This window comes from Lonchura striata, chromosome 9 (genome assembly GCF_046129695.1).
Source record: "Lonchura striata isolate bLonStr1 chromosome 9, bLonStr1.mat, whole genome shotgun sequence".
NCBI lineage: Eukaryota > Metazoa > Chordata > Aves > Passeriformes > Estrildidae > Lonchura > Lonchura striata.
In genome coordinates, this window is record NC_134611.1 from 21079621 (window position 1) to 21103983 (window position 24363).

The following is a 24363-nucleotide window of genomic DNA, read 5'->3' on the forward strand; positions in this document are numbered from 1 at the left end:
CTTATAAGAGAAGTAATTCAATGACAATATAATTAATATGCATAAAGAGACAAAAAATGCCAAAATGTTCTCCAAGAAAGTGACTACAAGATTGATTATCAAGGTTAACACTGTGCTACCTGAGTCAAAATTTAAAAATACTTAACATAACAATTAAAGTTATGGCAGCAATGCATGAAGTTCAATCAACATACAAAACTTTAAGAAAGTTTTCTCCATTTCTCATCAGACACACTTCAGGCTCACCTCTAATTTCACGGTGAACAACTTGCTCTCCCCAGACTGGTTTGTTTATAAAAACTTCACTAAGAGCTAAAAGGAAAGAATCTTGCTTTCCTAAATGGAACAGCTTCAGGGATGTAGTTAACCTTATACTCCTTTGAAACCTAAATTAGACAGGTGAAGATGAGACAAAATTGTAGGAAAATAAGAACTTAAATAATGCAGTCAGAAGTCACTGGACAGATAAACCTCAGATTCCATAGCAGCACAGAATAAATAAAGAATAATTAATTTTCAGTGCTGAAAGATCCTTTCCTATCTGGCCATTACTCAGACAAACTAACAGATTTGTGTGGTTAAGATTCAAGTTTTACTACTTTAAGGAGAGCAAAACACTATAATAAAAAAGCACAGTAGAACCATGATAAAAAATAGTACCTAGTAATAATGTGTGGAGAACTCCACTTGGACTGAAGAGGTACATGAACTTCTGGAGTGATTAATCATGGTGGAGATCTATCTTCACTCTTTACAGGCAGCACCCTGCTCATAAAATCAGTGTTGGCTTGCGACGGCTGCAATCAGAAAGAGAGCAGGCACTGAAAGAAATTTAATTTCCAAAAAATAAGTTCATTTGCATATATAACAACACTCTCCTAGAATCAGAAAAAGACCACTACATTTAAGATCTGAGTGAAAACTGAATTCTCTATAGATTTTCATCTGTAAAGGGCATCTGAAACAGCAATGCAGCAAAAACTCCTACCAGTGCACATGCTGGGCAATGACTCTATATAAGCACCATCACAATTTCCCTGTGCTTGTTCTTCCAAATAGAAGCCAAACAACAATCCAGCCTTCATTATAAAAAAAAAAAAAAAAAACCACAAAAAAAACCAACTTAAAAAGCATGTGGCAGTGCTTGCCTTTTTCTTTCCCCTTCACAGGGCTTTGGTGACACCTTTGAAAATCCTCCACAAAACTGCTTCACTGAATTTAACACTGTTTAGATTTCCCTGGCCCCACTGCAGCTCCGACAGCAGAGCAGTGCACTCTGCTTCTTCCTCAGCACCATTGCTGGGCCCTCGAGCCCCTGCACACAGGTGTCACCTAAACTACCCACTTTAACCTGGCTTCTGGCACAAAGGATAACAAAGCACAGGATCAGGCCATCCCTATGTGCTGAAAGGTGAGCCAGCAGGGAAGAAGACCAGCCTTGGCTGAACAGGGCACTTTCACTGGAAGTCAGGGAAAAATAGAGTTTATGACCTTTGGAAGAAGGGGCAGCCAACTCAGGAAGAGTGCAAGAATGTTTTTAGGTCACACAGAGAGAAAATTAGAATGGCAAAAGCTCAGCTAAAACTCAAACTGACAACCACTGTGAAAAATAATAAAAAGTGTTTTTATAAATGCATTAACAACAAAAAGAGGGCCAAAGGAAATCTCCATCTTTTATTGCATGCCGAGAGAAACACTGTAACCAAGGATGAGGAAAAGGCCTTGGTATTTAATGACTCCATTACCTCAGTTTTCAACACAAAGATTGGTTATCCTCAGGGCAACCAGTCCCCTGAGCTGGTAGACAGGAATGGGGAGCAGAAAACCTCCCCTGCAATCTATTAGGACATAGTTAGTGACCTGCTGTGCCACTTAGACACTCAAAAGTCTGTGAAGTAGGATAGGATCTACTTAGGAGTACTGAAGGAACTGGCAAAAGAGCTCGCCAAGCCTCTCTCCATAATTTATCATCCATCCTGGAAAACCAGGGAGGTCCCAGATGACTGGAGATTGGCTAGTGTGACAATTATTTGCCAAATAGTCATAACAATCCCAGACAGTGATACAGATTGGGGGAAGAGTGTCTGGAAAGCTGCACAGTGGGAAAGGACCTGAGGCGCTGGTTGAGAGCAGCTGAACATGGGCCAGCGTGTGCCCAGGGGGCCAAGGCCGGGGCCGTCGTGGCGTGTATCAGGAATAGTGTGGCCAGCAGGAGCAGGGCAGGGACTGTGCCCCTGCACTCGGCACTGCTGAGGCCACACCTCAGAGCCGTGCCCAGCTGTGGGCCCGTCACCGGGGCAGGCACTGAGGGGCTGCAGCCAGGCCGGGGAGGGGCAGCGGAGCTGGGGAAGGGCTGGAGAGAGACTCCTGGAGGAGCGGCTGAGGGAGCTGGGCTAAGTCTGGACAGGAGGAGGCTCAGGGGAGAATTTGCCCTTCTCTACAACTCCCTCAAGGAGGGTTTAGCAAGGTGGGGGTTGGCCTCTTCTCCCAGGCAGAGACAGGACAAAAGGGCATGGCCTCAAGCTGTGCCAGGGAAGGTTCAGGTTGGACATCAAGAATAATTTTTTTTCACTGGAAGTGTTGTCAAGCATTCAACAGGCTGCTCAGGGAGGTGGTGAAGTCACTGTCCCTGGAAGTGTTCAAGAAATGACTGAACATGGCACTTAGTGCTGTGGTTTAATTGATGTGGTATTTTTGGTCGAAAGTTGGACTCAATTTGGAGTCTTAATGATTCTATTCCATGGTTCTTTGGCATCCTCCTATTTTAAAAGTGGCTTTGATCTAATTTCTGTTGAGCATATGTTCATATCACAGGTAAGACCCAGCCCGCTTCAATCTAGATAGAGAAACAAAGCTTCATAAAGCCACACATAGAAGGTAACTCTGACTAATGTCAGTGCAAAGCAGAGAAACCAGCACTGCTGCTGCTTCTCAGCTGCAGACTGGGTTTAAGCCCTACCACAATGTGTAAGGCAAACAGATAATTTAATTGTTTTATCCAGCAAACAAGCATTTTACCTCTAAAATCCTAAGGCAAGTTATTTTAAGAAAATGGATCTCTTTTTGCTGTCCACACGTATGCAGAAACAGCTCTAACGGATTAAATTAATCTCTCCTAATTAGATTTTTTTGCATCACAATTGGATGATGGTAGGGGATATTTTGCTTTCTATGGTCAACTACATCTGCTGCTCCTGTGACCCATTTCTGATTTTTAGCTTTACAAAGGGATCTTCAGAAGCAAACAGAGAAAGCTTATGCAGGGCTTATTACTTTACATAGGAGGGAGAAATACAGTTCAGCTTATGGTGCACACTGCAAAATTTCACTGTAGCTCTACCCATAGTGATCACTATGACTTAGCTATTTCCTAAAGATCTGCAGTTTGTTGCCAGCAACCACAAATCACGAGACATTCCACTTACATATCAGATGATAAAGAAAGCAGTAAGTGGAAATAGATGTTTGGTGACAGTTCTTGCATTATGCCTACAGTAGATAAAAACATCCTTGTGACGTGCTTCATGAGCACCTATATGAAATACATGGGGTCACATGGCATGTGTGTTGTGATATCCCTTTACCTCACATGCATATGCCATAATTTTAACAGCTGTTTCAAATATAAGAATTTTGTTTTCTTATTTCTGGGCTTATTCCTGACTTTTGACTAAAAAATTAAGTTCTATCAAATGCTATTTGTCCAGGAAATTATAAAAACATCCCCAGTAATCTCTCCAGAACCACAAGCAAATATTTCTGTAAAATAAGGAGAATTTAAAAATTACCTGAAAAGATAACTTTGTAAATCTGCACACCTAGGTGTATCGGGTGTGCTCATGGGCCAGCACTTCCAATGCTCAGCAATGCTTTCCAGCACCCAAACCACTTCCTAACCTGTGAGACATTCTAATGCATGTAGAAGATGTCCCTCGACACAGGCTCACTAGAAAGTTAACACAATTAATGCTAACACAATTTTGTCTAGACTAACTGTAGGAGTGGGTGTGTATAAATGTTTACTATATCAATAAACAGATGTTTATGGGAAAGATGATTATGGAAAGAAAACTACACAAACACAGGTTGGGGCTTTCTGAGTTAAATTTTATATCCAGATATCTCAAGCTACTGGGGAAAACCTAAGCTGAAGCTTTTTAGGTGTTTCCTATGTATTTCAGAGGCCTCCTTGTGAAATAAGGAGTAACCTGAAAGAAAAGAATGGGAAGTTCTGTCAAACCAGGATCAAATGATAAAACATCAGAGAGACTAAGAAAAAGCCCCATGGTGTATTTCTATGAACCAAAGACAATCACAATCAAAGACTCTTCCATGTCAAGCAGAGAAATGTGGAATCTTAAACACATCCCATTCTTATGCAAACCCAGCAGTGGGCTAATCACCCCAATCCGTGGATAAACAAGCACAAAGCAGTGGGAACACAGGGCATACTTTCTACTTCTGGCATAATTCGGCTTACTTCATATAAACACTGTTCTGTCATCCAGCTGCATAAAGCCCGAGTAGCAAGAATTGTCCTAGCATTCACCATTTTGGAAGATTTTGGATAACTTTTTCTTCTACCTGTGAGTGAAACACTTTCCAAGGGCCCTTTGGATCTCTAAATTAGAAAAAGAAAATGGGCATGCAGATAGAACATTTTATTCAGAAAGGCTTGTCTCCTAAGTGTCCTGCTGTAAGACTTACTGCCATGAATATTCTAAATAACACAGTTTGTAAACATCAGGCATTACCTATTGCTCCACACACACACACCCCCCCTTTACTAATGGGAAGTTGAAACATTGGGTTTGCTCTATTTTCACAATATATTATGTGTATATTGACAAGTGGCATGACCCAACAAGAGCAGATCTACAGTGATACAGTGAGTGCTGAGGACCAAGGACCCATGCACTATTTGCCTAAGCGTTACTTCAGATGAGCTCCAGGCACAGACTGAAGGTACATTAGCTGCAGCACATCAGGTATGGTGCTGAAGCACACGTTCCAGTTTAGGTTCCCCCAAACAGAACTAAATTTGTGTGCCCTCAGTCCACTCTGTATGGTGAGTGGTATGTAGCAAAGTCACTCAAAATTTACAAGCACAAGCTAAGTTACCAGCATTACCATATGTGTGCTGCCTTTCGTGTCAACTTTCAGATTAGCTGCATTAGGCCGCTGCTACACGGAAGCTAAAGAGTTCATGGATTTGCAAGCAAAACAGACTTCTTACACAGAAGCAACAAAAACTTTGAAAACTTAACCACAACAGCTTACCTCATCTGTGAGCACTGCTGAAAGAGAAGGGTTTCTGAAGGAATGTTCAGCTTGGCAGCAAAGAAACACGTATCTTAGATGCAGTTAGCAGTTGCAGAATAACACTGCTCAGTTGTAAGGAGATTGTTTTAATCCCCTGCTTGATACAGAACAGCTCAATCTGAGAGTTTAAGGACTCATGAATAAAAATCCTCCCAAATATCCTATGACCTACCCAAGCACAATCAAGCCTTTACCAGGATGTTGGTATTTCTGTATTTCTTCAAATCTGAACAAACCCCGTATTTGAGAAGATGATTTCAGAAGGGCAGTGCTGGTAGCACCAGAGGCCCTACTAAACAAACAGCTGCCATGACTAATTAGGTCAGAGACTTACAGAAGTAGGTACTCTGCCAAAGCTTTAAGAGGGATGAGGCAATGCATTAGGACTTCAGAAAATGCAATTACCAAACAAATCTGACAGCAAGAGGTTTCCTCCTCAGAGTTCAAGCTGCAGGGTTCTGGCATTTTGAATGATCCACAGCCTGTCACCTGGGGCAGGTGGGTAGGGCTGCTGCACTTCCATTGGAGCAAAGCCATTTCAAAGCAAGACCAAGGAAAATCTGTATCTGAAGCAAAAGAAACAGCTGGGGCCAACCAAAACATTTCCAGTTCCAAGGAAACCAAGTCTTTTCCAATAGGCTCCTCTGCCGCCGCCTCCTCACCCTCCCCGGCGGCCGCCGGACCCCGCTGCCTCACAGGGCTGGGGCGCCCTCAGCGCACGGGCCCGAATGCAACACGGCCGTGACGCCACCGTGCAAACGTGTAGAAAATTGACACATTGAGAAGTCACAGGGTGGCCTCGAAGCCGCCGCCTCGCAGAGTCCCCCTCAGGCCCCGCTGCCCGCGGGCTGGAGGGCGGGCTCGGAACGCGCCCCAGCCCGGCCCGCCGCCGCTGCTGCGCCACGCCGGGCAGCCGAGTCCCGGCGCCTACATAGGCTCCAGCGCTTTCCATTTCCACAGCCTGCCCTTGCTTCGCTTCGTACTTCGCTTGCATTACATAAAAAACAGTTGAAGGCGTTATAAAGCTGGGACACTTAAATCATCTTTTGCAACGGATGTTTTTCGTGAAATAACACGGGTTTTAAAACACCTGCAGATCCCCACCCACAGGCACCGGCCCCGCTCTCCCGCTGCCGGCCCAGCCCGCTGCCACCTGCGGCGCTGCGGGAAACCCTTACAGAGCCTTTAAGACTTAAAAAATACGGAAGGAGATGTCACATGAAAAGGAGAATGGCAAGAGCCAGTAATAACTGGTATTATGACTTGATTACAAAACGTTTGTCTCTCATGGGTCAGTATTCACCGTTGGCATTCTCTATCTCAGGAGCCTGCTCTGGGGAATACTAGAGACCTTCATCACAGTAGCTGAACAGCTTTATTAAGAAATTATTAAATAGGGAAATTTAATTTCTTAAGGCAGTACAATATCCAGTGTTAGACATGCTGAAACAAATATAGTGAGACAATAAATGATAATTCACAAATTATTTTGCTATCTTGTAGTCCTAATCAATATTGATCCTTCCACAACTGTGCTATGAAGTTATGCTACACTGTCTTTAATGATTCATTAACCAGTTGTGTGGGGTACATATAGCCCACTCCTCCACTGTCAAAGCAGAACAAATTCCCATCTACATCAGGAAGCCTTTCCACATGTTTTGATCTGTAACTCCCAACACCAGTCTAGGCAGACAGCAGCATCTGGGACTTTCAGCTCTTCTGTAATAAGAGGCAGCTCCCCAAAGAAATGACCTCGAGCATGGCCACAACCATCCAGGAATAGGATAGCCCTTGCCAAGAATGCAAGTCCTGCTTCTGTGGAAACACGACAAGGAATCAAAGTCCAGCATTGTAAGTTCTGGAAACAAAAATCAGATTATGTCCACCAAACAGTGTGGGATTTTATTGGTGGTGTTTTGGGAAGACTGGCAAAGGTAATGGTGTATTAAAGTCCAGTGTATTTCCTGTTGCAAAAACAGAAAAGTGATTCTTCATCTTTGCTATCCTTTGAGTCATCTTGGTGCTTACAGCAGTAGAAAGTACCATGCTAAAACAACGGAACTCTATAGTATGCAAGAAATGGTCATGCTAATTGTAATCCCATAAAGAAATGTGTGCCACACCCTAGTCCCAGAAGACAGATGCAGGAGAGTACTACACTATTGCAAAGGCCAAACATCTGTACTTTAATAAGTTAGAAGAAATCCAGATATAGAAGCCAGAGTCAATGAAATGTTAACACGTTAATATATTTTATAGCAAATATAACACAGTGTATACATAAAAACCATTTAATACAAAGTGAAAACCATTAGATGCACCTACTAATGCTGATTTTTGGTTATTTTCATCTGTTTCATGGAAACTTGGAAACGAAGCTCTTCATTTCAGTTATACCAGGTTAAGTGGTAAAACTGATCTATAGCAAGCAAATCACTGCCTTTTCATTCAACTGGGAAAGACAGCACCAGGGCAACTGTGTCCACAAGGGCACCCAAGTGAAAAAGGCTGTGCACTTTTGCCCCACTCACTAAGCTATGCAAAAAACCAGATGTGAATTGATTTCTGCTTCTGAATAGTAAAGCTCAATTAAGTGCATCCTTGCTGTACAAAAAAAAAAAATTAAAGTGACAACACAGAAAACTGGCAACAGATAACCATGTCTGCCTAAAATATACACATATGATACAAAACTATTGCCATGTTGGCCAGTATGTAAGCCTGTTTGAGAGCAAAGCTTTAATTGCACAGATTAGAAAAATAAACAAATGCTTCTACAGAGCAAAGCACAAGCTTTGGTTTATGCTTAGACAGTGAACATTAAACCTTCCATTTTTATTATAACATCTATTAAGAAAAATAGCTGTTTCTCTATGAATAAGTAGTCCATTCCACACAATGAAATGAAGCTCAGTGTCTTATTGAATGAACCCATTAACTGTGTCTAGACTGGGAATGTATTACATCTTTATTGAAAGCTACTGAACTACAAAAGGTTTGACTTATTTAATTCACAGTTCCCCAGGTCTCCCCCCATTTTTAAAATGCTGCATATATAAAAATAACTCAAATATGGCACAAAAGTGGAATTCTGAAGGGAAGGCAAAGGATAAACAGGAAAAGGGAAGATTCCACTGGGCAACATCAAGAAATTGCATATAGTCCAAGAGGAATTTGCACCCTATACAAAATGAGCTTCCCTGTGTTCCAGTTCTTGGATCCTTTTTGGTCTCAGTCTATGGTAAGCAGGCTTCAGATCTGTGGAGTGAATATCCTCTGAGCTAGATTTCTGTTCATTTGTGTTTTGTTCAGCATCACCTGACAGAAGTGCAGAGCTCCTAGCCAGTTTCACAGTATTATCCTGGGGAAGCACAGAGCTAGGACTAGTGGGTGCACAAGCTTTAGCAGAAGAACCATCTCCATTTTCTTTTGATTTGTTAGAGGGTGGTTTATAAAATGTTCCTGGGGGTGGTTGCAATGTTCTTGGTGCCCTAAAGGCAGCAAGAGGATTAACATCTGGACCATTCTCTTCTGCTGCTGTCCTTCCTGACCCGACAACAGAATATGGCTTACTAGGAAGAATGGCTTTAGCTGAATTGTTACCAAGGCTGCACGATGATGATAAAGCACCTGCAGTTCCACTCTCGAGTGCTCGGATCTCCTGGGGCACATTAGTCACGATCATTGCTGTCCTTGCTGTGATATCATACTGTTTGTACTGCTTGTCCCAAGTTTTTCGCAGCATCTGGGTGTCGTAACAAGGCAGTCTGGAGCAGGTATCAACAGCAGGGACTGCCTTCACCTCTGAGACTTCTTCAATAGTAGGGCTTCTGCTCAGCTTCTCTGAACTTACTGCCCCTGCATTCCGTGAATTTCTTTCATTCAAAATGCACGGAGGAAGTATTCGGTCCACAGGCAGGCTGATAGGGCGAGACGCTGGCTTGGTCCTTGGAGCCCGCAATGGAACTTTGGCAATCTGACGGTTGGGTTTTACAGCAACTGTGGTCATTTTACAGGGGGCTTCACCTGGAGAAATGAATGGATCATTGTCTTTCTCTGAAGTGGGACTCACAACATCACCTAGAAACACAAAGAGACATGACTGGATCTTTTCGCCAAGAGAAATCAGCAAGACTTCAATGACCCACTGCTAGTTAGTATTTTAATGGGATAGCAGTTTTTAGGGATAGTTTGTATAAATACTAGCAACAGCCAAATGTAAGCATTTCACCAGCAGTAAAACACATACTGTACAGCTGTAACCAAAGAGAAAACAAAGAGACACTTCATTTTTTTGGCTGGTGCTTTGCCATCCCTAAATATTTTCAGTTTTAGTATGTTTCAGGATGTCGCACAGTTGATGTACAGGACATGACTGAACTAGTAACATCAGATAAAAATCAGTACAATTAAAAGGGTACATGTATAGTTACTCCTAAATGAAGTATTTAAATCATACCTACATTAAACCAAACCCCTGTAGTAGCATAGGCAGATAAAACAGAGAAAAAAATTCAGAGTTAGAATTAGGTTAGTAAACCTGGGGTTTTTTAAGCAAAAATACTTATATCCAAAATGCTCTGATGATTCTGTCAGACAATAGTCTTTCCAAAGCCTAATGGTGTAGTTCCAGTGAGTGGCAATGATATGAATTTTGGGGGAACAGTGGTTAAAATACTTAAATTGCTGGGTATTAGCTTACAGCACAGTAGCAGATTTCAGAAATCAAGTCACGGCATAATTAGGACTTTTTTTTGTTTGCTTTCTTTAAAACAAGAGAGAAACCAAACTACTGTTATACTCTCTTACCAAATACTTTAAGCTCTGATTCCATAAACAGATTTCTTAAAAGCCTTTAGAAAGATTTAATTTTCTGTTCTGATTACAATAATAAACAGTATATCAAACAGTGATGAACAAGTTTTATCACTTGCTTCTGTCTATATTGGAGAGCTACATGCACTATAATCTAAAGCATCCAGGGCTCCTTATTCACCCACACCCAAATTTAACAGCATACTAACCAGTTACAGATGTATCTGCTTCTTCTTTTGTATTCTTGCTATTCTTAGATTCCAAAAAGAGTAGAGCTGTTTCTGGAGCTCTTTCACATGGAACTACTTGAACACCCTGCTAACAAGAGTCAGAGCAGAAGTAAATGAGAGCTCAACAAAAAAGGTACTCCTTATCAAAAAAAACCCACAAAGACTTATTAGAAATAAGCTCTGGAATGCTCCAGAATATAACACAGAAATTAATGTGGCACAGGTAACATTGTGGCAGCAAAAGAGTCACTCACTTCCTTTACAGCAACAAACGATTTCCTCTGCTGCTGTGGCTCCCTCTCATCTGCTGATAAAGCAACTCTGACTGTACCAGCTGTTTCTTCAGCATGGGAAGCACTCAGAAGTGGTTTCAATGAGACATCAAATATCTTTTCATAGTATGTTATGAGCAGCTCCACTATCCGGGCTTGATAAGGGTAGTCCACAAGTGATGACAAAGAAACCGTAGCATCAGTTTGACGTGGTCTGATCAGAGTTGGGCCAAATATTATGCCAAGGTTGCTGGCTGACATTTTATTTTCATCACACTGTTCTGTAACTCTACACAAAGAGGGGGAAAAAACCAAACCAAAACAAATCCCTGGGTGTTAGAGAGTTTTCTTATTTCAGAAATACTTTTGATATTAAAATCTTATGTCTAAAGAGGGTAAGAGACAATAAAAAACAGAGTGGGTTTGGCAGGCAGGCAGAATCTGCAGTGCAGCCCACATTTAACAGTGGCTTGAACTTACCATACAGGGCGTTTTTATGTCCTATTTGTTAAAGTTATTTGTGGCTATTTCGCATTTCTGGAGTTGGGAAAAAGAATGTCTCTCATTCTAAGTAATAACATAGTTAGAGCCCAGTATTACCCATTTTTATAGGTAATCGTTGGTTTAGTACATCATCATACCAATCACCATTTAGAGGACAAGGAAGTGAAATGTGACTGAAGAATGGTTATTAAGAGACATGATACAAGTTTCAGTTTTCTGTTAATAGCCACCAAATCACTGTCCTATCTTTGTTACATCACCATTTAAATCATATTTAGATCCCTGCATATTACCTTAATTACTACAGACCCCAATGCTAGCAGAGAATCAAAAATAGTGGAGGCCAATGCTTTCCTTGCTTTATTTCCCTTTCATATTCTTCTCACTTGGGAATTCATTACATGGAAAAAACTCCAGCAACAGAACAGTGTCATCAAAGGCATATGTGACATCTTCTTCAACAGTCATCAAAAAGGTACAAGAGATTCCTAGCATGTAGCACGTAGCAGTTAAGTTTTCAACACCAGTTTGCATTTAAAACATTTTCTTACCTGTGAAGGTGTCCAATAAGGTACTGAAGAGTGTTATAGTTTGGTACAGGCAGTTGTTTCAGAAGATCTTTAATTTTAATGATGATCCTATTCAGTTCAATACAGAGTGACTGTCTTGTCTTTGCTTTGGGGCTAGCTTGTTTAGCATCCAACTCCTCATTAGCATTCTGACTTTCTTTTGCAAGTCCAATGAACTCATTGTAAAGCCGAAACAAAATCAAGGGCTCTGGAAGCTGAAGAAATAGGAACATTTCAGAAACATACTTAAACCTGAATTTTAACTGTTTCCTTCCTTCAACTTTTCTGGTCTAGGATCTTTTCTTAGATGATGTTCATGAGCTCAATCCCCAATTTTCCTTTTTCCAATCTACACATTTTTCCAGAAATCATTTGCTAACCCTTTACCACAATAGCTCCAGGACTGAGCATTTATCCAATTTATTGAAATAAGATTAAGAAAAAAAAGAGAAAGATTATTTCAAAATCACTTAATGGTGATGATCATAGGATTGGAATACTCATCTCTGACAGCCAACATGAGGAAGAAGACAGGACCATCCAGCTAAAGATTATTCCTTTCAGGGTTAACACGTTTTCAGAGTGACTCAATTTCACCGGGCAACATCGCAGCTTCATTTTTTTCACATACATATTGAAACTGTTTTAGAAAATTCAATCATGAAGCTTTAAAGCTCTGTTTTAGAAGAAAAATATGGATAATCCCTCCATAATTAACAAAGTGACCACTCTGAGTGTTTCATAACATTTTTGCTAGCATGTATAAACAGCAACTGTCTGCATGAAGAGGCAAGAACATGGGAATCTTTTAAACTCCATGTAAGACAGGCAAAGAAAGGTTTTAGAAATAAACTCTGAGTAGACAAACAAGAGCTTGTTATGCATATGAAACTAAAGAAAGCCATAATTCCATGCAGAATACATATTGTAGTCCCGACACTTTTCCCAGCCCTTGTCACAGGCTCCATGTGCAAATAAAGAAGCCACTGCAGTTATACAAGGCATTTGTTTAATCTGCTGCTGTAGGACTGCTGAAAAGGGGTGGTTGCTTGTACTGTGCTGAAGAAATACGCTACAGCACTCTTGTTTTCCATCTGACCACTCAATTCCATACCTGACGGAGATACAGCTTGAGAACATTGCTGATATCATGTGCATAGAGTTCTGAGAGCTCAACCAAATCCTTTCCATTTTCAAAAGCTTGACAAAGCTTTTCAACTCTTGACTTGGCTCCGTTCACACGATAGATGCCCTAAAATTAAAAGACGAGCACAACTCTATTTCAATTTGGAAACAGAACTTGAAAAACACAGATGATACCGACAGCATTAAAATCTTAAGTGATTTTTTTTTTTTTAAGATTGTGTCAAACTTAAGTATGAACAAACTTGACCATACCTTGACATTCAGTGCTCTGCTTTCAATTTCTGATGTACACTTTTTGATGATGAAAGGAATGCCGTCAGGAATATTTTTAGCAGCTTGGGCAAATTCCACTCCAAATAAGTGAAGCCTTCCATGAAGTTTTTTGTGCCCACATTGAATAGCTAAAGTCTCTAAACATTTTTTATGGCATGCAAGTGAACACTACAGGGGAAGAAACAAAAAAGCACATGGCTTAATACAATCTAACACTGTAAGAAATATTTCTGCTGTTTCTCACCCCATATGTGAGCAAAACAAAAAATCTGTTAGCATGCTGTGCCTCTGCTTTAAGTTCATGGTGGTTCTACGAGTCACAAACTCCAGTTTTTATACGGAAACAAAACTCCCAACTTTACATAAATCCCAAGGAGAAATTAAAACAGATTTTCAACTTACCTCCTCACATTCAGCTCCATGGAATACTACTAGGCCGTCACATTCTCTGCATTTAGATGGAGCTCTCAGCTTCCGTAGTTTGTGTGTTTGTGCTGCTTTGGACATATTAGCATTTCTAAAAGGTCCTGGAGAATTTGCAGTTTCAGATGTGAGATCATTTAAACCTGAAGAGAATTTCCCTGTTATAGTCATTTTAATATCTACTACTGGGGTGGTAGTTATTCTGATTTTTAGAATTGTGCTGGAGAACTCAAGTCTGTAAGTAATGGCAACTATCAAAGTAATCAGAAACATTTCAATCACAAGGAGGCAACACTATGTTGCAGTTTACCTAACAGAAACATTAACTATCAAACAATCTCGTGCAAAAGCAGAATAAAACAATCATTTTTGCCTTATTAAGTATCCAGTTTTCTCCTGTATTGTGGCAGTGTGAAAATATTAGGACATTTAATTCCAACTGCCCTGCATTTCAGGCAACAATTCATGGAAGTTTAATTTTATACATTTCAAAATCCTGTACTAGAGGATGAAAGATGGCTTGTTTTGGCCTTTAGTGTTTCTGTGTTTCTGAAATGCTTAAAAAAAGGAGTATTTTGCAGCAAGGGAGAATTAACACACACTCCTGGCAGCAGCCTTATAAAATAAATTAGAAAAAAATCACTGATTCTGAGTTTCCTGTAACAACATCAAATATTTTCTAGAGGATTCTAAAACTAGAAAGAATAGCAACTGGTCTTTTTTGTGTCCAAATTTTTTTCAGACAATTTACTTAAAATGCTATCAACAACTCTGTGAACCAAGCCCCTTTGTTTTACAGGTAACTTAAAATTATCACATTCAGTTAATTTCCCAGAAAGCTTCTTAAATGCTCAAACATTGATTAAACAATACCACTCTAAATGAAAGCTTGCATTCAGTAACACATTGCCATGCTTTAAGTCTAGATCTGAATTAATACTATTTACCACAGGTTCATTTCCAGAAGGCAAGGTAGACATTTAGGAAATAAGGACTAAGTAAAGAATTTCCTAAGCGCTTTACTGAGCAAGTGCCACAAATATTTCAAAATTAGTTAGTAAGTACAGTAGACATACAATAGAACTATTTCTGATAATCTAGTTATTCAGGTTTCAATGCCTCTGGCAACATTGTTGTTATACAGTCAAAATTAACTTGAAAATTAGAAATGGCCTGGTCAAATCTGGGACAGACATTACTGAACTCATTTCTCTTAGCTGAAGAGGTGAAAATCTCAGTTACTACCCTAAACATTTGGTTCAATTTGTTTTTTCCAATTTGCCATTTATCAACTCCATGTATTTATGCATTTCCTAAGTTTAGAAGTGATCTTACATAACTCAGTATGGAGCTAAATTTAAGTACAAATGTCTGGAGGGAATGGTTAGTGAATCATTTGTTTTACCTCAAGAGGGTGACAACACTAGAAATGTTCTATGGTTGTCCATACAATCCTATATATGTCCTAAATATATAAAGGCAATTCTGCACCACTTCATAAAAATGACTTAACATTATTCTTCATCTCTCAACCTGAAGTGGATGCATACTGTATTGAAAAACAATGCTGCTGACAATCACACCTTGTTTAAGTACCAAAGCCACACACTGTAACAAAAAACAACTTCTGGGGAGTTCAGGTACAGAAACAACATTACCACAGTCTGAAGGAGATGGTGGCTCTCTTTCATCAAGATCATCTGCAGATGACATAGTCCCAGTGGAAGGTGTTCGGGGAAGTCGTCTTTTAAAATCCCCTATGATGAGAAAAAGCAGATGAGAAAAATTTTCAGGAAGCTGTAAGTATCAGTCCCAACCAACTGTTTGTTTTTCATTACATGCTCTGCTCAATACTTATTTATTTAACAATGATGTCTTCAATAATGTGAAACAGTGCAGGGAAAATACTTCAGGTAAGTGCAGCAGTGAGGGTGGCCATACCTGGGCTGGCAGATGGAGAATCCATGGATCGGGACTCACTGCTCCCCCCTGCACTCTCGGAGTCACTGCACATTCCTCCACTCTGGTTGCCAACTGACCATGATCTGAATGGTGGCGGCCCTCGTACTGCTTTTGAACAGAAAGTTCACCAATTCCAAATGTCAAAGACAAATTTAATTTTTTTTTAATTGAAAATTAACTATGAGCATATTCAAAATAGGAAAATTTCCACAAGTTACATGAACATGCAATATAGTGGAAAAACCCCAGGGCATATATTTCTGTAAAAGTTTCAGGAGCTAAGAAAATTCATTTCAGAAACGTGACAGTTGGGCTTTTGCAGAACACCTGCAATCAACGTGAAATTTACAAAACCATTGGATTTTCAATTGCTAGAGTTTCAGCTGGAAGTGTTTAGTCTATTGAGGTTGGCAGTACTTGCTGTTTGAATTCTATCTCACCTTTCTTGTCAAAGAATCTAGGCTCAGGCAGTTTTCCATTTGTCCTTATTATACTCAAGTACATAATATTGTATAGGCTTTGAACTTTGTAATACATTTTTAATCCTTCAGTGTTACATTTCTGACTGAGACACCAAGCATTTTTTTAAAGTTTTTTTTTTTTAAATGTACTTATTTAGAGACTGAATTTCAAAAGAAAATAAGAACTACCTGGAATATCTGTGTTGCTGGAAGATCTCTTCTCTCTAACCTTTTGTGAACGATGATAAACCGGGCTTCCCACATCATCTAATGTCTGAGCAGGAAAATCTCCTGAACACTGAGATAAGCTACCATGCGATGTATGGATGCTGTTTGTTGATTGCTTATTAAAAACCCTTCAGAAAGAAAAAAAAGTAACTTGAAGAATGAATAAGAAAGAAATTAATGAAAAGTAATTAATGAAAAGCATATTTTTAATCCCTGGGCATGAAAAATGCTACATTTAATTACTATTCATGACCACACATTTTTGACGTCATTCTCATAACTAAATTTAATTCCAAAATTAAAAAACAAAAATATTAAAAGTGGCCATTTATTTTCAATTAAGTATGTGAGATTTCCCAGTATTTTCTCTGCACCCAGAAAGAATCAGCTTTTCCACATGCCTTTATGTATTATAAACATTATCTTGCGGACTTTGAAAAAACAGCGTGTTCATCTGAATAATCAGAAGCCGTTGAATATGCTATCCCCTCCAAAAGATTCTCTGACCAGCCATCAGGACCATCCACCTATAAACACACAGGTGTTCACATACTGTGCTTTTTAAAAGCACAGAAAATGTACCAGTGTCAGTCCATTTTGAAAATTCACTCTCACTGTAAGAACAGAATAATGTTAACAGTAATTAACATAAAATGCTGAAGCACCCTGGGGATAAAATAGCTTGCTGGCCAAGTTTAGCAGTCAGGAAGCTGTTCCTTAATCAGTTCTACCCTATCAACCTTAAGGGAAACAGAGACTGAAAAACATTCAAATTTGCACTTGTTCAAGGAACAGTCCCCTAAATTAATGCAGACTCAAACAATAAAAATGATCAAGTACATGAAGAAGCACAAGGCTGTGACAAAGAAAATAAAAGGTGGGCAGAGAGGAGGAGAAAAAATATGCTCCTATAAATGTCAAGCAGTAAATAGCTGAGGCAGCACACAAAGTGTTGGAAATTTCACGCTCATCAGTTTCTCAGGGAGCTACATAGTTAAATTCCCCAAAGTCAAAGTTTATGAGTATAGCTTAAATCAGTCTTAAAAGGCAGGAAATTTACAGACAAGAATTAAGAATCTCAGCTTTAACTTTGAATTTCCTGCCTTTTGTTGGTAGAAGTCTGACTCAAGCATTCAGTTTTTTGTATTTAGTTCCCTTTTGAAAAACGATGACGAGGCTTTCCTGTAGAACTGTGAAACACACAGATTGAAATGGATATTCTGGTGCTTTAGTGCCAAGATGACCATTTTACAACAAATTCAAGGTGGAAAAGCATTTGGCATGCTGACACAAGAAACTGTCTTTATTTTGAAGTCTTTACTTCCACATTAGCTGGATCCTTCATAGTTTAACAATAAAACCTTATATTTCATTCAGGTTGGAAAAAAATCATTAAGTTATAACATGTCCATGGACTCTGAGCTTTTTTTTAGGTACATAGCATGAGATAGAAATCGAGAAACACTTCCTGACAAAAAGTTGCCAAATGTAAACAATATGAAAGAAGCTACTGTGTGCAGCAGCAAGGCTTGTAGAAAAGGACAACTACCTCTTCAGACTTTCTACACTGATTTTCAAGTACTAATGCCAGACGACACTACCAAAATCAAGATTTAAATTTTATCTACACAAAAATAGTAAAAAGTCAAGTCTTGCACAATTGTCAATGTTTTAGCAACTATTATTACATGAAATGACATTCTGCCTTAGAATTCAGAGGCAGATTTTAATGTCAAAAATTATATATAATCCACCATATAAAAGATGAGACAAAGAGAATAGTAAAGCATGGTAAAACACCAGGATTCCTTTAGTTCCTCCAAATATACTGTTTTATTGTTAAACACATATGTCTAAGTGTTGCATTTTAAACCAAGCAGTTGCCACCTGTACTTTGGCACTTACCCATCAACCTGGGAACTCTGGGTTTCAAAACAACCTGATTCAACAGGAACACCATCGTTTGGCAAACTTTTCACAAACTCTGAATACTGCTGACCAGGGTCATAGAGTTTGGCACTCTCACAGAGAGACTGGCAGTTAACTGGCAGAGATACAACCTGAGCATGTTGCAGCTGGAACAGGTTAACTGTTGCCTGTTGGGAGAAAGATATTATTTGTAGATCGTTTACTAAATATTTCACTTACACTTTGCTCAACTCAAATTAATACTCTAGCAGAAGATTATTTAACAATAAGACTTGAAAACTTCTAGAAAATAGTAACATGTTACTTTTTACAGTCAACTTTCAGGAGACTTGCACAAGCTTCATCTGTAATAAGAGACATGAGTATTTCTCTCTTCAAACCCAGGTGAGCTCCGTATTGTCTCGAGACATGAAATACACAAAACTCTGTCCCAGCAGGCAGATTACCTGAACACTTTCTTCATTAAGTTACCTAACACTTCTAAGAGATTTTATTACATGCCAGAGACCAGAAAATGGGGACACTGCATAACTGCTTCATCAGCTTTCAGGTTGCAAAGTAGTCTGCAATTTAAATATATTTGAACTGACAAGTCTATCTATACTTTCAACTGTTCTAATAGGGTTGGTTTTAGGGCTGCTTGTGGAGCAGGGTTCAATTTGATGTTTTATTTTCCCTCCCCACACCAGCATTAAATATTCATTGTCTCATCTAAACAAACAAACAAAACCAAAAATCCCCAAACATGTCTTGGCATAATGAGTTATTACATTCTTCAAGCTTTTAAAAAAAATCTGTTCATGTCATATGCAATTTTGACCATCACTTTCCTATTACACCAATAAATTAATACATTCTACTAGTCACAGTGGATTCTGCAGTAACTGAGACTGCCAGCAAGGCTGAAGTGTGTTAATATCCATACTGGCCTTGATCCAAATGTCTTTGCTAATGCCCTAATCAAAGCAAAGAAAGCTGTACACTTAAGCAACAGAGGAACACTACTGCCATCAAAATTTTGAAAAGATTTTTTGTAAGGATTGTGTAGTCAGGCTGCTTGCAAGGCAACAGCTTATGAAACACCCAGAAACATTCAAGACCCCCCCTCCCCCCAACTTTTTTTTTTTTTAATTCCTACCAGAAAGAGAGCACAAATAGATTAGAAGTCTTCCTCATTTTTCTGTTGGCTTGACATCTGTCCTTTGAAAACTTTATTTTTAAAATGGGGCTTATGAGGCCTTCTCTTATTTCTGACAATATATAAATATCTGTGCAAAAAGTATTTTAAAAACCATGCTTACAGCTTTAAGAGTAAGATCACACTGGTAAATAAGCTCCCGAAGCTGTGTTAAAACATCACTTTTAAAGCTTTCCAAATAATTTCTTTTTTCTTCAACCTCTGCCATGCTTGCTTTATAGTGCTCATTGGCTTCTTCAGCCTAAAGAAAACACAAGTATAAAAAGTTGATGGACTACAGGCCTTGATACTAGAAGCAAGAAAAAACTCCACTCAATATGCTTGTATTTGAGATTCCTTTTTAAGATAAAAAATCCAAAGGAGCATAGCATGATTAAAATTAATAATGCAAACTCGACTCACTCAAATATCCTCCTTGGGAAAGCATGAATAAAAGCAATATAGACTTAACTTTAAAAGCAAAACCTCTCTACCTTTTGAAGAGCTTCCTCTTCTAGTCTTCGTTTTTTCTCCAGTTGCTTGCTGAAATCTTTCACGAAGCTTCCACCTGAGCTAAGCTGTTCCTCCTCAGCACGAGCAGTACAGGATTTTGCCTTTTCATACTCATCTTGACGCTGTGTATACAGCAACTTGGCTTTCCTGAGAGCAGCTTCCAGCTCTTGCTGCAGAATGCAGCAAAAGAAAAAGGAGAAGAATAAACAATATTTATTTTTCAGTTATTGAATGTGATGTTTAAAGAGACTTATGCACAGTATTTATGTTGCAGTATCAAGTACACCAACATTGAAAGACAACCTTTTACAAATGCCAGATTGCCATGAAATGGACAGTTACATCTACTTTCACTAAGCCCTAGACACTATGTGTGAATGTAAGTGCCTAACAGGCTAGTTTCAAAGTTTCATCCTTTTGAAGAATTCTAGACTGAGTGGTTAGGTATGAAAGAATTACCAACCATTTTTTTCTGTTCTCGCTGCCAAAGTTCCTTGATATCTTTCCTTTGTCTATCCAACTCGTTTTTCCTTCCAAGAAGAGGCTAGATAGGAAATATTAACAGAGTATATTAAAGGCATATAGGCTGGAAGTTTGTTCTTTTAAATATTCTATAAAATTATATATACTTTTCTTTAAACATACCTGCACAAATTTGTTAGACTGGAGAGCAGCAGCTGTTTGTTGCCAAAGTTGACTGTTCTCAATATCATTTTGAAAAGCATTAATGAATATTGACTGGAATGGCATATAATCCTAAAATTACACAAAACATGTTCTAGGTAAGACAGAGGTGTAATGACATTCTAAATGTCTGTATAACTAAACTAGATTTTCAATTAAATTTATTATTTACTAAAATAGTATGAATGTCAGATGTGAATGTAGAAAATTAATTTCTCATCTGTGATTCATTTTACTAGGAAAGAAGTCTACAAGACCAAATCACAAAGCATACAAAATATTAGTCAGAAAAAAAGAATATTGTGGATCTGCATGTTCAACAAAAATAATATTACATATAAAAATTTCCATTACATCTTTCCATTTGTTAAATGAAGATATTTTTAATCACTGCTTTATCGTATAAATCAATTCAGTAGCTTAAAATTACATTCCTCAACATCAGAATTTTACGCCTGGGCAAGCTATCCAATAAAGATTTAAGACTAAGATAAACCCCTTAGGTATACACTCACCTGGTGTCCGACAACAGCTTTAGCAGTTTCAGCCATTTTTGCTAAGTTTTTAGCACACTCCATTTCTGTTAAAAAAATTTCACAGTTACTGTTTACATTATAACACAACAACAGTTATAACACATGCTAAATGCTTTTTACAGTCTTCCTTTAACAAACAGGCTACAGAGGGGACCACCTTCACTTTGTTACAGGCCTTTAATTATAGGAAATGCATGATAGCTCTGTCCACTTCAGCGGAACAGCTACTAATTTAGAAATCACATTATTGACAGTCTGCAGCACAGAGGCCTGACAACAGATTTAATTTCATCATGACAAAGCTGATTAAATGCCAGAAAGAGCCACTCACCCAAGCTAAGCTTTTTTTCTACCCATGCAACTACATCCTTGGTATATTTTGACCATGCTTTAGCATAGGACAGAGCCGACTCAATTCCACTGTCATTTCTTAGGAGCATGCTATCAACCTCCTCTGCTCGAAGATGTCCTGCAAATAAAGCATCCAACACAAAGAAGTGATTTTTAGACATGACCGCACACTGAGAGCAAAGCCAGTATTAACCAACTGTGAATGCTTAAGCAGCTCTGATCTTGAGTTGGTCTTTAATGCTAGTTGACTCTAAACAGGGCTGACAGAGGTTTTAGAACAAATTAAAGGGTCACAGTATTTTATCTGGAGTAGTCATATGGTCAGCATAACTTTCTTCAAGAAAGTGATCCAACAAAACACCAATCGTATGACAACACACAGAAGGGGCTTCAAGGCCTTCTCCCTCCCCCTCACCAAAATAAAAAAAGGCAACATGCGTTGGTTATTTACAAAAGAATGAAACCTTTGCAAGAACCCTTTTTTTCCCCCACAGTGAAATTGTAAAGGGAGCATAGGTGTAAAAAAGTGACCAAACTTAGAACATTTTTAGAAGAAAAAACCCCACAGATTACAAAATGTGTTTATCAATATTAAGTGAATGACCTACCTTGAATATCATCCCTTTCATGCAATGAACCCCCAGACTCCACAGAAAGATTCTCAAAAGACTGGTGTACAAGAAATAAAACATTAAGTTAGCAAAGAAAATCTCTCACTGGAACTGAAAGCAAACAACATAAATGGCATTAGCTGCCTCTTTATTTTTTTGTAGATAGAGCAGATAAAGCAAACTGCACCATCACTCCCTCTCATCTAAGGCACATTTTTTATACTCCCATTGCTGTCAAATGAAAAACAAAAAATAGCAAGGAACATTATATACCTTTATATTAACAATCATGAAAGTCTGTGATGAAGGAGTTAAATATCAACCAGATTTGTTAAACAATTAAGCGAGCTCCAGCTTTTGTTAAAGCCCTACCTACCTTTTAAAAACCTTTTCACACAGACTTAATGTCAGAAACATAAAACAGACACCATTCTACAAGCCATTATAATCCTGTATTTCTTCCTCAAGTGAATAAAGTTTTTTGTAAATTACTTGCAGGTGGTGCAGTGTAGGCACAACAGCTGACTAGTAACACTTGCTAATGAAGCCCTGAGAATCAGTACAACCTGACAGAATGTAATCCAATAATAAAAGGAATTTAGCACATCACGTCATCCCTACCTTTGTCCTCACTGCATTTTGCTACCCCTTTAGTTGTTCAAGTTGAATTATTTGTAGAGACTGTGCTGTAGACCTGACTGCTCAACAAATTTAAATAAATAAAAAGTTTACTTTGTAACAACAACCCCCTTAAAAGCCAAACCAAAACAAAGACAGACATCAAACCTTACATAATTTTACATGGGTAAACTACTTTTGAAAACTTTGAAGCACAAAGCAGAGAGAAAACAAAGGCTAAGAAATAGATGCAAAGTGCCCTTAAGCTATGCAATAACAGCTTGTTTCCATTTAGACTTTGGCACTGGGTTATTTTCAGACATTCACTAAAATGGAGCACAGTTATCAATTACAAAAGTAGTTTTGGTTTGTTGGGGTTTTTTAATGTAAAAGAAAACTGAATATAAATCACAAAAATCTCTCAAGAATCACTGTTTACTTCACAGCAGAAGAAGCTTTTCCAAAGACCAAAACATGCAAGGTATTAATCATCAATGACATCAAACAGAATCAAACTACAGCCTAAAGACCTGCTTTGTTACTATTACAGTGGCTTTCTAATACAAGAGTTTCAACAAAACAGAAAGGCTTTTCCAGAAAAGGTGGGAAATCTATCCAAAGTGTCCCCAACTAAATTGGTAAAAAACTCTAAAATCTGAATTTAGCAATGGATCAATACTTGGTTGCAGAGAAGGCTTGAAAATTCCTAGATTTAGTTCAGATTTTATATAAAGTATTACTGTCTTCAGGATTATTTAAAAGTTGCTAGGGGAGAAAAAATAGTAATTAGAAAACCTCCAGACTTTTTATTAACTTGATGCACTTTTAAGTTCTAAATTTTTTTTCCCATTTCTATAAAACCTCTATCATTGCAGTCCTGAAAACTGTTTGCTCCTTTCCAGTAAAGCAGGCACAACAGTTAAGGCAGCTAATCAAAGGTCATTCATTCTTTCACATTCACCCACTGCAGATATGTAACACCAAATTTTAGATAAATGCATTTGTTCATGCTTGCTTCTATGTCCTGCAACTTAGCAGAACATGATCCATACAGCTTGCCCTCCTCAAGCTACCCAATGACTCATCCTAGTAGTCCTAGAAAAATTAAAACCCTTTCACTTCCAGCTTCAACCAGTCTCTTCTGTCCTTTTTTCCCCCTCATTACTCAACTCTCACCCTGACACAGACAAATCTCTTCACACACTTTGAACATTTTATCCTCCTTCTCTTTATTATGCTCTCAGATCTGCACAGCATCAAATAGGATTCAAATAGCTTGTTGAGTAATGAAAGGTCAGACATGTCTTTCTGGTCTCTTCCAGAATATTTTAAAGTGCTTTTGTTTTTAATTAAAAAATATCTTTGCTTCCACCTTGTACATCTGGTTGAACTACAAGACCTAAAATGAGAACAATTACATTTGTTAAGAGGGGTTATACATATCATTTAACTTAAGCTTCCAAGTGGAATGCCTAAAGTAAAGAATGTAGACCCCCCCTGCAGTCAAGAGAAGCGAGATCAGCTCTGCCCACCCTCCCTCCTTGGAGCCATCCTCATCAGCTTAACTAGGGAGGTCCCTAACTACAGAGGCAATTAAAATATTTCTCCTTCATCAACCCTCAAAGTATTTACATGTTAAATTCTACCAAAATGTTATGCTCTGTTTAAAATACAGCTAGCTGCTATGATCACTGAACACGCACAACTACAGAAATAGTTAAACAGCTATTAAATAT

The 24363-nt window shown here is 38.6% G+C and overlaps 2 protein-coding genes across 8 annotated transcripts in view; both read right to left on the reverse strand.

Moving 5' to 3' along the window:
• The window catches only part of ABCA4 (ATP binding cassette subfamily A member 4), a 70763-nt gene extending 64447 nt beyond the window's left edge, over positions 1-6316 (reverse strand). Inside the window, exon 1 of the mRNA XM_077785538.1 lies at positions 6074-6316. Coding sequence (XP_077641664.1) covers positions 6074-6316 — 243 coding nt within the window. The remainder of the gene's footprint in view (positions 1-6073) is intronic.
• Positions 6317-7181: 865 nt separating this feature from the next.
• ARHGAP29 (Rho GTPase activating protein 29) overlaps positions 7182-24363 on the reverse strand; it is a 71594-nt gene continuing 54412 nt past the window's right edge. For 3 of the 7 annotated variants that reach the window (XM_021525856.2, XM_021525849.2, XM_077785454.1), the window contains 18 exons: positions 22007-22067; positions 21379-21516; positions 21027-21091; positions 20473-20583; positions 20291-20371; positions 19809-19997; positions 19439-19576; positions 18114-18304; positions 16170-16336; positions 15499-15627; positions 15216-15314; positions 13537-13700; positions 13114-13302; positions 12830-12967; positions 11698-11930; positions 10625-10931; positions 10350-10458; positions 7182-9405 (listed from right to left, as the gene is read on the reverse strand). In XM_021525856.2, the coding sequence (XP_021381531.1) occupies positions 8507-9405; positions 10350-10458; positions 10625-10931; positions 11698-11930; positions 12830-12967; positions 13114-13302; positions 13537-13700; positions 15216-15314; positions 15499-15627; positions 16170-16336; positions 18114-18304; positions 19439-19576; positions 19809-19997; positions 20291-20371; positions 20473-20583; positions 21027-21091; positions 21379-21516; positions 22007-22067 (3408 nt within the window). In that variant the 3' untranslated portion in view covers positions 7182-8506. The remainder of the gene's footprint in view (positions 9406-10349; positions 10459-10624; positions 10932-11697; positions 11931-12829; positions 12968-13113; positions 13303-13536; positions 13701-15215; positions 15315-15498; positions 15628-16169; positions 16337-18113; positions 18305-19438; positions 19577-19808; positions 19998-20290; positions 20372-20472; positions 20584-21026; positions 21092-21378; positions 21517-22006; positions 22068-24363) is intronic. The other 4 variants (XM_021525877.2, XM_021525869.2, XM_021525886.2 and 1 more) reach the window with 4 other exon arrangements.